Source organism: Belonocnema kinseyi, chromosome 5, assembly GCF_010883055.1.
Source record: "Belonocnema kinseyi isolate 2016_QV_RU_SX_M_011 chromosome 5, B_treatae_v1, whole genome shotgun sequence".
Taxonomy (NCBI): Eukaryota; Metazoa; Arthropoda; class Insecta; order Hymenoptera; family Cynipidae; genus Belonocnema; species Belonocnema kinseyi.
Window position 1 is genome coordinate 74679601 of NC_046661.1, and position 14405 is coordinate 74694005.

The 14405-nt window shown below is 26.4% G+C and overlaps 1 protein-coding gene across 1 annotated transcript in view; it reads left to right on the top strand.

The window, feature by feature from the left end:
- The window catches only part of LOC117172290, a 36288-nt gene extending 22220 nt beyond the window's left edge, over positions 1-14068 (top strand). The window contains exons 2-4 of the mRNA XM_033360047.1: positions 7489-7555; positions 7840-7972; positions 12423-14068. Coding sequence (XP_033215938.1) covers positions 7489-7555; positions 7840-7972; positions 12423-12614 — 392 coding nt within the window. The 3' untranslated portion in view covers positions 12615-14068. The remainder of the gene's footprint in view (positions 1-7488; positions 7556-7839; positions 7973-12422) is intronic.
- The last annotated feature ends 337 nt before the right edge of the window (positions 14069-14405 follow it).

Consider the following 14405-nt stretch of genomic DNA (forward strand, 5'->3'; position numbering starts at 1 on the left):
GTTTATGGGCGGCCCCCAAGAGAGTTTTATTTTCTCAGAATGATAATTCCTACCCCCGACACAGCAAATGTTTGGCCAGTACTTGAGTGGGGATTAACTGTATCATTCTAGGACAGAGTACCACTTTCATCCATTACTCGTTCCGAGTTGGTCGAGAGTGGCTATACAAGTTTTAAGCCACAGAGTAGTTGAGCCCTTTTAAGATAAATATTTTTTTATTTATAATATGTAATATTACATTTATTTAATGATTTTCATTTATTAGTTATTCAGGCCCAAATATTTGTTTTATTGCAACAAAATTATACTTCACCTGGGGAGCAAAATAAAAGTGAGGTCCAATTTTTCGGGCGGGATTTTAAATCCACCGGAAAATTGTGGACTTGTGGAGAAGTGAAAGGAATTTTGTAAATAAAAAAATAAAAATCAGTTTTGTGACCGAGTCGATGGACAACCTGGGCAATTTCCGGCCTCGTCGTTCATTTCGGATTTCTCGATTTGTTTCTATCTCGAGATTTCATCGGTGAGTTCATTAAAATGAAAATTAGGTTTAAAAAAATTTATTCCATTTGTCTTATAGGTTTTCCATTTTATGACATTCTATTCACTACATATTTTAATGGTAGTTCAGTTTCATATTTTTTAATTATAATTTGAAAATATTTTGGATGTTTTAAAAATATTTTTCTCCTAGTACAATTATTATTATTAGTATTAAAGTTTAATTTAAAAAATAACCATTAACTTGATAATTAAAAAATTGCAATTCATTTGTCTTTAAATTAAGTAGGAAATACTAAAAATATAACAATACTACAAATTAAAAAACAATTTCTTTCGAAAAATTAAAATATAAATAAAAAATGATGTAAACAAAAGGTTTTGTAGCATTGATATCACTGGAGCGAAGAATTGAATCCATACTGAACGAGCATCGATATCTCTTCCGGGTAGAACCTTTTTTTTTAATCACACTTTCATAACAATTCTTTTCATGTTAAACTTCAAAATTTTGTGAATATTTTAGATTTTATATTATTTTGTTATTCTATGAAATTAAATGTAATCAACTTATCAAAAGACTTCTCAATGGTTTCAAAATGTGTCAAACTGACTCACAAATTCGAGAACCATAATAATGAGTCATAGTAACCCAGGGGTTCAAAACAATCATGAATCATATTTCAATAATCTCAAAATTGTCAAATATCATGAAAACATACCTACATCCTAACATATATTTTATAATTTCTTAATGGTTATATAAAAATTGCATATTAATTACGTAACAATTGCATACCCATTACGTAGAAATTATGGAATTTTTATGTAAAATACAGAATTAATTAAACAGCATCATCGAAGTATTGTCACACTGTGGCGTTTCTTTCCATTTCATTAGTAATTTAACAGTTATACAATATAAAATGAAAATCGTTTAGATCAATAAAAATCAGGAAATTAGGTTCATATATTACCACTGAAATTAAAATTAACAAACAAATGTTAACAGAAAATTAAATTCACATTAATTATATAAATTTCAATGTTACATTGCAGGTATATAACTCTTGAATTTTGTATAATTAGGAATACAAATAATACTGCTTTGTAAAACTGTTACGATATGTTACAAATGCGGGGATAATTAATATTTAAAAATAATGTTTTTTACTCTATTTCCTTTGACTCGAAGAAAATTTTCTTTCATCCAATCAAATTTCTCTTGAGTCAAATACATATTTTTTAATTCAAAGAAATGGTTTTTTATTCCAATACAACTTTTGTAAAGGATTTTCTTCGTTTTGAAATTATTTGTGGTCCAATAAAAAAATTCTGTTAAAGAAACGATTTCTTTGATTGAAAATAAATATATTCTAGTTATTCTACAATTCTAATACTTTATAATTTAAAATCGTGAAATTTCGAATATTTTTTTAAGTGGGTCTATCTTAAAGATTCTTCGATTCTTAACAATTCAAAGATGCATAAATAAAATTTCCTAAATTTTGATAATTTTGGCAATCAAAAGTCAAGTTTTCAATTCCAAATCTTCAAAATTGAAGAATTTTCAAATTTAAATTATACAAATTACATCATGTTTAATGTTTAAAGTTAATATTTGCATAATTTTCTATTGTAAATTTTTTAAATGAAAGAATATTCAGTTTTAAAGATTAAAAATTCAAAGTTTAAGAACTTTGAAGTTACAGTCCAAAACTTCTTGAATTTTGAAAATGTAGTAGCAAAATTTAAAACTTGCATAAATTTTAACTCTAAATTTTCAAGATTAGAAAACTCTTAAATTTGAAAGATTTGAATTAAACTCTCCTTTTTTAAAGATTTACAAATCAGAGTTCTTAAATATTGATTTTTTTTAAGATCAAAAGTCAAGCCTTTTAAATTTTTATAGATGATACTGAATAATAAATTAATTCAATAAGATAATCAATAATTATATAATATTTTAATTAATACATATTTCGGTTAATTTTCAACTTTTCAATGTGGTTCATATTGAAAGGTTAACACTGGAAAATAAAAAAAATTTGAATTATATGCAATTTAAAATTCTTTATTTATTAGAATTTACAATAAAGGATTCATTAATTTGGCATATTTTCTAGTTTAAAATAATACAATTCTGAACATTTTTTGGAAACATGTAGTTCAATTTTGATGATTTAAAATGAAAAAATCCTTACTGTTTAATAATTGTAATCTTACCCTACTCTTATCTACTCTTCAATATTTAATGTGTATAATAGAAAATCAATCAGAAACTAAATTTAAAAATTATGAACCAAAAGGACGAATTTGAAAACGAATGGTCGAAGTTTTAACAACAAGATAAATTCTCAACGACACATTTAATAGTTGATATTTCAACAAGAAAAAAAGGAAATGAATGTTCTAGAAAGCAGTTTGAATTCTCGACGAAAAAAGATAATTTTTTCGAACAATACTTGCATTTTCAACTAAATAGTTCAATTCTTAACCAAAAAGAAGATATTTAAACAAATGGTTGAATTAAGAAAAATGAATTGTGAATTAAAATTTTATATGTTGATGTTTCAGCAAACAAGCAAACAAATTTTCTACCAAATAGTTCAATTTTTAACCAAATATTCCATCTTTAACTGATAAAGATGAATTATTGAACAAAACAACTTGATATTTCAAGGAAAAAATAGCCAACAAATTTTCAACAAAATAGTTAATATTTTAAACAAATAGTTAAATTTTCAATCTACAAAGATTAAGAATAATCTCTGTATTAAAAAATCAACCATTTGTTTGAAAATTTGTATTTTTAATTGATAACCCATCTTTGTATGTCGAAAATTTAACATTTGATTGAAAATTTAACTATATGGTTGAAAAATTAACAATTTGATTGAAAAGTCGTTTTCTTTTTTTTTTTTTTGCCTAAAGTACCAACTATTAGATTTTTCGTTGAGAATTCATCTTTTTCTTAAAAATGCGACCATTTGCTTAAGAATTGGTCTTTTTGGCTGCTAATTCATCTTAGTAGAATAAAAATTAAACATTTGATTACAATTTTAACTATGTAGTTGAAAAATTAACAGTTTTGTTAAAAATTCGTTTTATTTTGCTTGAAATATCAACTAATAGGTTGTTCGTTGAAAATTCATCTTTTTGTAAAAAATTGGACCATTTGTCTCAAAATTCGTCTGTTTGAAAATTTTGAATTTTTCAACGAAACACTCGATTTTCAATCTGCAAAGAAGAATTTTCAAACACATGATCACACTTTCCTACCAATAATTGATTTTTTCAGGAGATTATAAATCGCCAGATATTCAACAAAACAGTTGAATTCTAGGCCAAAAATATTTTTTTTCACATAATACTTTAATTTTGAACAAAATAATTAAATTTCCAACATATAGTTGAATTTTTAACCAAAAAGTTAAATTTTCGATCAAATAGTTAAATTTTTAATCAATGTTCAATTTTCAGCCTACAAAGATAAAAATTCAAACAAAAAGATAAATGTTATATATATATATATATATATAAATTAAGTATGCGATAAAAATAGATTCATAAAAATTAATTACAAAAATAAAAACTTAAAGATTTTTGAAGACAAAGTTTCAAAGATGGCCGATCACGCTCTTGGCCATGGGTCCATGTGTGAAAAGTATAGTTATAACATACTGATTACTTAATCTCACTTTTGTTATTCGTAATGACTGGCCCGATTATGATTTGTAGTAAACAGTTCACGGTACAATAATGAAGACCTAGATAATCAGGAAAATTTTCCTTCTTCGCAATATTAAATTGATCAATCAATAACCGTCCCAAGTCACAGACCCTTCGATTCATTAAAAAACAAATCATTCCTGGAAACAAATTTTATTGCAAAAGACAGAAAAAAACTTAAATTAAAAATAAAGGATAATAAATGTCCCAGTGTGAATCTGAAATAACACAAAACAAAACAAGAATTGAAGAATTATCTTTTGATAATTGATATTAAGTCAACTCTGTAAATAAATTATTAGCGTGCTTTAATTTTGTATGAATGGTAGTAAACAGTGTCAATGACATGTTTTGCTCATTTTTTTAATTCATCAGAAATCAACATGTTATCACTCTTACATAAAATATACTGATTCAGTAATTACTGAATAATAATAAAAGTTTAAAATCGAGAGCGTATAATAAATAAATCATATTACAAAAAAAGCGATTTTTTTTATTGTACTATAGTCGCGCTTATAATTGCAACATTGCAAGAATCATTAGTCGTTTCGTTTTTTTCCATATTTACAATGAGCACGTGAAGAATACACGCGTGTGATAAAATCCAAGAGTGGCATAAATCCAATACTAATTCCAGTTATTGAAATTTCCTCTTGGTAAAATATTCCATTTTTTAATTGCTGACTGTAATATCATTAAGTTTACGCAACAGATAAATAAATTAAGAAGATACCCATAAATAAGAATAAAATAATAGATTTAGTATTTTTTAAATATTATTGAAGCAATTTTAATTGTTTATAACCCTTATTTTAGTAACATTGTTTCCTACTTATTAATGAAATAGGAAATTTCGTATCAGGGTCCCGGTCATTATCCAGTTTTTTTCCAATTTTTTATGATCATTGATATTACAAAATTTGAGCTCTTAAAACTGAACATTTTTTTATTTGAACAAATAAAAAATGAATTACAAATTAAAGCACTCAGAGTGAAGCTCTTTTGTATTTCAAACTTTTAAAATTGACGCTAAGGAATATTTTAATTCCGAAATTTTCAATTAAAAGGCTCAATAATCTACACCAAATAAAACGTTTTCAGTACTTTCTAATTGAACAATTTTAAATTATATACGATTAAGTTGCATAATTTTAAACGTTTATAAATGGAACAGTTCAAAGATTTCTGGTTAAAAAATATAAATCCAAGCTGTCATTTTCAATGCTCTAAATTAAAACTTATCCTCCCTTTCAACTCACATTAATAGAAATGTTAAAAATAAAACATGTCCCACTTTCTATTCTGTACAAAATTAAAAATGAAAGGTTCCCACTCGATAAAACTCTTAAAATTGAAAAAATCTTCCTCTTCCAATTCAAAAGAAATTAAAACCAAAATCTTCTGGCTTCCAAGTCGCTAAAAAACTTAAAAGCAAAAAATATCCCACTTCCAATTCAGGAAAAAATAAAAATAGAAATTTCTTATTTTCGAACTCAATAAATTAAAAAAAGACCATTTTCCGATTCAGAAAAAAAATTAAAACCAACATTTCCTCGCTTTCAATTCGCTAAAATCTAAAAACAACAAAATTTCCCACTGCCAATTAAGAAACAAAAACATAATAAAATGCAAATTTCCACCCATCCAACTTAATAGAATTTTTTTTTAAATAATCCTTTTTCAATTCAGAAAAAATATAAAAAATAAAAAGTTCCTACCTTTGATCTCAATGCTAAAAATACCGAATTTACGATGTCCACTTAATAGAAATATTAAAAAGAAAAAATTGGCGTCTTATAGTTCAGAAAAAAATAGAAATAAAATTTTCTCCCATTCCAACTCAACAAAAATATTAAATGTAAAGAATTTTCCATTTCCAATCCAGAAAAAAATAAAACCAAAACTTCCCACTTCCAAATCAGGGAAAAATACCCCCCCCCCCCCCCCCCCCTCATATACAGCTCAATAAAATTGTTTAAAAGTACCCTTTTCAATTAGGAAAAAAAATTTTTAATAAATTTATTTGCTCCCTTCACTCAATAATAATGTTTAAAAGAAAAAACGTCCTTCTTCTAATGCAGGAAAAAATAAAAATCGATATTTCCTTCTCTTAAAACGAAAAAATGCCCGTTTTCAATTTAGGAGAAAAATGAAAATCGAAATTTCCCTTCATCTAACTCAATGCAAATAAAAAAAATCAATTTTTAATTCTGACAAAAGATTCAAATAAAAATGTATTTGCCCCCTTCACTCAATAAGAATTTTAAAAAGAAAAAATGGCCCCCTTCTAATTCAGAAACACGATTGATAATCAAACGTTTCTTCCTTTCGAGTCGTTGAAAATCTCAAAAATAGAACAAATGTTCTTCTGCCAATTCAGAAGAAATAAAAAACCAAAATTTTATCGCGTCCATGTCGCTAAAAATCTAAAAACGAAAAATTTCACACTTGTGAGTTAGAAAAAAATCGTAATTTCCTGCTTTCTATCGTAATAAAAATGTTTTAAAAAATTACCCTTTTCCAATTCAGAAAAAAGATTGAAAATATAAAGTTATTTGGCCCCTTCACTCAATAAGAGTGTTGAAGCTACAAAATTGGTCTTTTCCAATTGAGAAAAACAATTATTGACCGAAATTTTCTTCCATTTAGCTTAATAAAAATGTTGAAAATAAAAAAGGTTCCTCTTCCAATTCAGAAAGAAATAAAACCAAAACTTTTCTCGCTACCAAGTGGATAAAAATTTGTTTATTTAAAAAAATATGTCCTTTTCCAATTCAAGAAAAAATATTGAAAATAAACATTTATTTGCCTTCTCCACTCAATAAGAGTATTTCGAAAAATTCCCTCTTCCAATTCGGAAAAACTATGGATGATCAAAATTTTCTGCCTTCCAACTCAATAAAAATGTTAAGAAAATAGAAATGCCTTTTCCAATTTAGAAAAGCTTAAAATCCAACATTTTCCCGTTTCTAACTTGATTAAAATCTTAAAAACAAAAAAATGTTTCTCTTCCAATTGAGAAAAAAATAAAATTTCCTCACTTTCAAATTTTTTCTAAAATTATGCAAAAAATTTTGCAAAATTTTGAAACGACCAAAAAAAAGGGTTATTTTCCTTAAAAACCTGTCCCCATAACTACATATTTTTTTTGACAGTAATTATTTGGAATTTTTACATGCTAAACTGATGATGCAAAAAATTAAAGACATATAACTACATACATATAAATAAATGAATAATTTTATTTTTCAGATATTCCGAACAAGAGGATGGCCATTCAAAGTGTAGGCGCTTTCCTATTGGTCACAGTCCTTCCTTTGTAAGAATATATATCTTTTTAATCCATTATATAAATAAATTTTGACGCCGAGGATGATTGTTCGCATTCGATAGTCTTGGTCGAATGTCTACCTTCAAACTCGACTGTCAAAAAATGTTTGGCATTGGGAGGGGTTTTCCACAGTTTTCCTCTCCCCGGGCCAAACGTTCAGGCAAATGCTAGTACCTCTAATAAAGTCGGAAGCACTATCGTAATTTATTGGTGTTTTTTATAGTGATTTATGTTTTATGGTGACAATAACTACAATCATTCCTTTTTTTAAGATGCATTGCTTATCCGTCGATAAGGGATCGAGAGGAAGAGAGAATCGTATGTGAAACTTGTGGCAATGATTGCGACAAGTGCAAATTTGGTATCAGCTTTTCATCCCTGTGCGAAGTTTTGCAATGTCGCAGAGTAAGTTTTTTTTATTATCTAAAAAATATTTGTTGGATTCACTAAAATTAAATGAAATTTCAGTACACTCAACTCCCGATATAAGACCCCCCCCCCCGTTTACAATATTTATAGAACTGATAGCCTTCACAGCTTCACGATGAGAGGAGCCGCGTTAGTTACGTCAGATTGCGCCATGCGCCCAAACATAACACAAATGGTTCCTATTTGTTTATGTTTGGATTCCTTTGGTTTAGGATCAAGGCCAAGGAGGGCCATGCCCGAATCCCGTCTTTTATCGGGAGTTGAGTGTAATTTTCTCCAGTTTTCTCAGTAAAAAGATAACCGGTGGAAAATTTAACTATTTGTTTGGAGGTTTAACCAATTTGATAAAAAAATCATGTTTTTGTTGAAGATTCATCATTTTAGTTGAAAAATCATCTTTTTGGCGAACAATTCGTTTTTTTGTGGGTGCAAACTTATTTTTTTATCTAAAAATGTAATTAAAAATTCACCTACAAGTGTAAAAGTTTAACTAATTTTTCTTGGTTGAAATTGAGCTTTTTTTGTTAAAAATTCATATTTTCATTTAAAAATTAACATCTGTTTCACAGAAAATTCGTCTTTTGGGTCGAAAGTTCAATTTTTTTTTACTTTCTTAACTGAACACTTATATTTATTAAAAATTCATCTCTTTGTTGGTTTTCAACCAAATGCGTGAATTTCGAAACAAATAGTTGTATTTTCACTATTTGTTAAGAAATTCATGCATTTGATTTAAAAATCGTCTTTTTGATTTTAAAATTCATACTTTTTGGCAGAAATTTCCATTTTCATTTCAATTTGAATTCAATTATTTTCTCTATTGACTGAAAAATCAACTATTTAGTTAAAAAATTTATTTGTTGACTATTTTTTCAAAAATTTAGCTGTTTTTGTTTAAAGTTGAACCTTTTTTTATTAAAAACTCGACCATTTGGTTTAGTAGAAAATTCGTCTTTGACTTCAAAAATTTAACAATTTGAGTTATATTTGTTTTTTTTTCTTGAGTGAAAAATATCAACTGTTACATATTATGTTGAAAATTGCACTATTTGTTTGAAAGTTCATGTGTTCAGTTCAAAATTAATATTTTTTGTGAAAAATTGATTAAAATGCATTTATTTCGATAGAAATATCATATTTTGTTATTGAAATATCAAATATTATTATTTTTTTTAATGTATCTTTCTAATTTGACAATGTAACTATTTGGTTAAAAATTAATTTTTTGTTAAAAATTAATCTTTTTTTTTAAATTAATGTGTTTTCTAAAAAATTCTGCAGTCCAGCTTGAAGATTCAACTTCTTGGTTTAAGTTTAATCTTTGGTGTTTGAAAATTCGACTATTTAGTTACATAATTATCTTTGTAGATAGAAGATTCAGTAATTTGGTTCAGAATTTAATTATTTTGTTAAATATTCAAGTACTTTGTGAAAAAGTCATCCTTTTGGATTGAAAAATCATCTTTTATGGTAAAAAAAGTCCTCTTTATTGGTAGAAATAAATAATTTAAAAATTATTATATGAAATTATTTTATTAATTTTATCAGGAAAAAAACTATTTTCGAAACTGAATACGCACATTAGCCTAAGCTGTAAATTTTTAGTCAATAATTTGTTGAGAACATTATTTCAAAATCAGATATGATTTAGAGTTAACCTATTTGAGTTTTGTCTTTTTTGTTGTTGTTTTTTTAAGAAAAATATTTTTCCATGAGCTTTTTTAACGTGAAGTGTGCCAATTACAAAATACAATAAGTAGAGAATAATAAACATATCAAATTGAAAAATATTTTTTTAAATCACTCTATAATCAAACATATTGCATTATAAAAAATATACTGTATATTAAAATATCATTATTATTCTATTTGAATTGTCAAATTATTTCTACAATTTTTTTATAAATTATTTTTTTATTCATGGCTTTGTAATAATCATTCATGTCTATTATTGTTATTAAATTGCTTATTTACTTGTTTCATTATTTTCTGAGTAATTCAGTTTAGTTGCCAAGGACAAAGTGCAATCACAATCAATCTTATTGAAAAAAGATTCTTTTATTATTATAAAAAGCGATTATTGCACTTTAATCACAAGGAAGTGCAACATGTAAACAAGGTTAATTTAGTTGCATTATTATGTAATGTAAATGAATATACATTCTTGCTGATACATCATAATCTTTGTAGAATAATGATTGATAATAAAAAATAAAACAATAAAGATAATTCCTTTTAAATAAAAATAACGTAGGGACTGTATTAAATTAAATATAAAATGCTTTAAATTCCTAACATTTCAACCAAAAAGACGCATTTTAAATAAAGTTCATACATGTTTAACCCACTAATTGTTGTTTCAACAAAACGAACATTTTTCAACCAAAAAATGGAACAGTTGAATTATCGATATAAAAAGTTAATTTTAAAAAAGATTTTTGATAAAATACTTAAATGTTGAACCAAAGAAATGTATCTTCAACTAAATAGTTAAATTTTCAACCAAGAAAATTAATTTTCCTCTAAAAAAGACGAATCGTCAAGAAAATAGAAAACAATCTTTACCAATTAGTTTCATTTTCTACTATAAAAGATGACATATAAATAGAAAATCTAGTAGCTAAATTTTCAGTTGAAAACACTAATTTAAAAAAACGAATTTTTAAAGAATAGTGACATTTTCGAACAGAGAGATAAATTTTCAACTAAAATTATGAATCTTCAAAAAGATAGTTTATAGCTAAATAGTTAAATTCTTAATCAAAACAGATTATTAATTTGCAACCAGAAAGTTGTATTTTTAACCAAAATAGATGGATTGTTATCAGAGTAAATGAAATATAACCAAATAGTTTTTCAACAATTGGTTTAATTTCTAATCAATACGATTAATTTTCTACTAAAAAAAAATTCATTTTCAACAAAATAAATAAATTCTCAACCAAAAAGTTTAATTTTCTGCTATAAAAATTAAATATCAATAACAATAAAATCGGTAAATTTTCAATTAACAAACTAATTTTTAAAAAGAATATTTAATAGAATAGAAAAATTGTCACACTGACAGATGAATTTTCAACTAAAATGATGAATATTTAACCTGAAAAAATTAGTTTTTAACAAAGTAGTAAGAGTTGATATTTTAACCTAAAAATAATTTTTTTTAATTAAAACAAAAGTTGAATTCAACCAAAAAAGACTATTTTTTTAACCAAAATGTACAATTTTCTATCAAAAACAAAAAAGTTTATTTTTAAGCTAAAAAGTCGAATGTTTTAGAAATAATTTGATTTCTAATCCTAAAAAACTTAATTTTCTGTAAAATAGTTGAATTTTCAACCAAACATTTGCATTAAGAACCAAATAGTTGCACATTTAATCAAAAGAAACAATTTTTCAAAGAAAAAGTTAAATATTCAACCAAATAGTTGAGTTTTCAACCTAAAGGCCGAATTCTGAAACAAAAAATATTTAAATTTAAAAAAAAATGTTTTTATTGTTAACCAAACAGTTGTTTTTCTAAGCCTAGAAACGAATAAATCCTGATTCATCATTTCAGTTGAAATTTCCTCTCTTTGGTTGATGATTAAACTTTTTTTGTTGAAATTTCATTTTCTGGTTGACGATTCATCATTTTAGCATCAAATTCTTCTCCTTGCTTGAAAATTGCACTGTCTGTTGAAAATTATTTTCTTTGTAGAAAATTAAATTTTTTAACTGATACTTTCACTATTCCATTTGAAAATTCATATTTTGTTCTCAAAAATTGTATTATTTAGTTGAATATCTAAGTTTGCTGTAGGATGTTCTTGATTTGAAGTTCTTGGTTGAAAACCGTTTTTCGTTTTGTTTTTATTAATAAACGTAAATTTGTGCAATTTTAAGTAAAACTGTAAATTATAAAAACTTCAATTGCCAAGGTAAAATTGTGAAATTCCTAAGGCTCAATATTTGGCTAGTTTCAAGAAAAACGAATTTAAAGTTTTCGTCGCCTGTATAATGTAAAGTATTGTAGTTTTTTAAAAAGTATTCTATTAATTGAATAATTTATTCATAATGCACAGGCGTTTCCATAAAAGAGACAATAAAAATGAATCAAATTGTATTGTAATTTAATTTTTTGTTCGTATAAATTTCAAGTGTATATAAAAATTGTAAAAAAATTGTAAAATTAATCAAAATCTATAGAAGATAAATTTGTTTGCGCAAAAAGATTGAAAAAATCGAGTATTACATTAAAAGAAAGAATTTAAAATGTTTTTTTTTCCTATACTTTAAAACGAATTCATAAGAGAATTTAGTATTTAAAAAAATGTTTGAAAAAAGTATAGGCAGAGGGAATTGAGCCCGCAACCTGCCGTTTACAAACCCGACGCGTTACCGCCTGAGTTACTCGGCGGAACATTTAATTTTTAATTTTTTTCAGGGTCCTGGTGAGATATGTGGGGGGTATGACGACAAATATGGAATGTGTGGAGATGGTCTCACCTGCCACTGCAATAAATGTGTTGGTTGTAGTACTGACCTTCTCGAGTGCTACACCAACAGTTGTCTACCCCATACTGAAATTCAACTTTCTCATCCTAACCATTTCAACGGGCTTGTCCTCGGGAAGTAACCGGGAAATCATCCAACAACACTAGGCATACCCAAATTCGTCCTATTTATTTCATTCCATGAAAGAGATCTCATTAGGTAGACTGCTCGAAAATTGTGATAAGCGTTCTTAATTTAAAATAACTCATTTCAATCAGATCTATGTATGTAAATTAATTCTTGGGGTATGAGAGAATTTAAAAGCTTTCTAATTAATTGGTAAATATTCATTTTTATCCTAAACGTTAAGATTTCTCCATTATTATTTGCATTCTTAATTAGTTTTGCAAGAAGAATAATTATACTGGGATAATAATCAGCTTTGGTCAAATTTTGCTTTTTGAATTTCCCGGGCGGTTTTAAGTTACACGTCTCGCCACTAGATGTCAGATATACGTTTCTCACAAGTGCAGAAACTCAGATTCTTAAGTTATTCATTTTTGGACGTTTGATCTGTCTTTTAAATAATAAAGATAAGTCAAAGAACCGAATGACTTTTTAAATTAAAAATCTGAAAAAACTGTAAATTTTCTCTTAAACTCTAGAAAAAAAAAATTGTCGCTTGGAGTGCTGGCTGTGAGTACAAGTTGATATCTCGGGGAATCCCGAGAAACGTCGACAGTCCATCGAACTGGTTTAGTAAAATTCTGCGATTCCGGTGGCGAATCAGTTGGACTTTAGCAAGAGGCGACAGACGCAGATAAAGTTAATGAATATTTGCTAATTAACTTTTATCGGAAATTGACACTCGATTCGACTTATTACGACGAAAAGTTAAGAATTTCCAAGTAATCGTCGCCTGTTTTCGTACGACTGAATTTCCCGATTCTTGAAAATTCGACAAATTCAATTCAAATTTTCGCGCATAATTTCGAATTGGCAGCATTGCTGCATTCAATCGGCGGGAAATTCAAATTTATAAATCGGGATTTTACGCAATTTAGATTTATGATGTATGTTTTTTTCTTTTGACCCCTCTGCGCTTATTTAGAGATACTGAATGTTTATCTGAGAGAAAGAGAGAGAAAGAGACCAATAATAGCGTGCTCGATTATAAAAAAAAGTATTTTGGCCTATAATCACTCTTAAATTTTTCTTTAGGCAGTTTTTTGATTTTTGATAAATAATGAATATTTAAATTAGTATAATAACTGAGCCATGAAGTAGGGAAATTGTATGTTTTAATTGTAGATTGGTATCGAACTAAGTTGTAATTTAATTATGTTTGTTTATTAGAAATTTTAAATTGAAATTTAACTCGAATTAAAATTTGTTAGAACACTCTAGTATGTTAAGTAATTCAGTATTGCTTGCATTGAAAGTTAAGCCAGCTGTATACTTGTATTTATTTGTTTACTAGTCAGCCAGTGTGCATTTAGGGAAAAAATGTGTTTTTTGAAATAGAGAATGAGATCAGTTAGCTAATTTATGGCTTATTGTATTGAATTGTGAAAATAAAATCTGACGTGCTGATATTAAATGCATTTTCATCAACCCTGTATTATTAAATATTAAAATAAATATAACTTGGTAATGTAAGTTTTCTTATCCAAAAAATCCACACAAAAATAAATCCTTTTTTTTAAATGATATTGGGAAAAGCTAACCCAGATAAATACAATTTTTAAATGAGGAATTGGAATTTTTTGTGCAAAAACCGTTACAATGAGTGGCTAAGACATTATTTGATCGATTAGAAAAAATACATGATTAATTTTATTATTATTATTATTATTACACCATTAAGCCATTTCCCTTTCGGGGTAGGCGTGACTCACTCGGCAGGGGAAAGGAGTAGTGTGTGGATGGGATA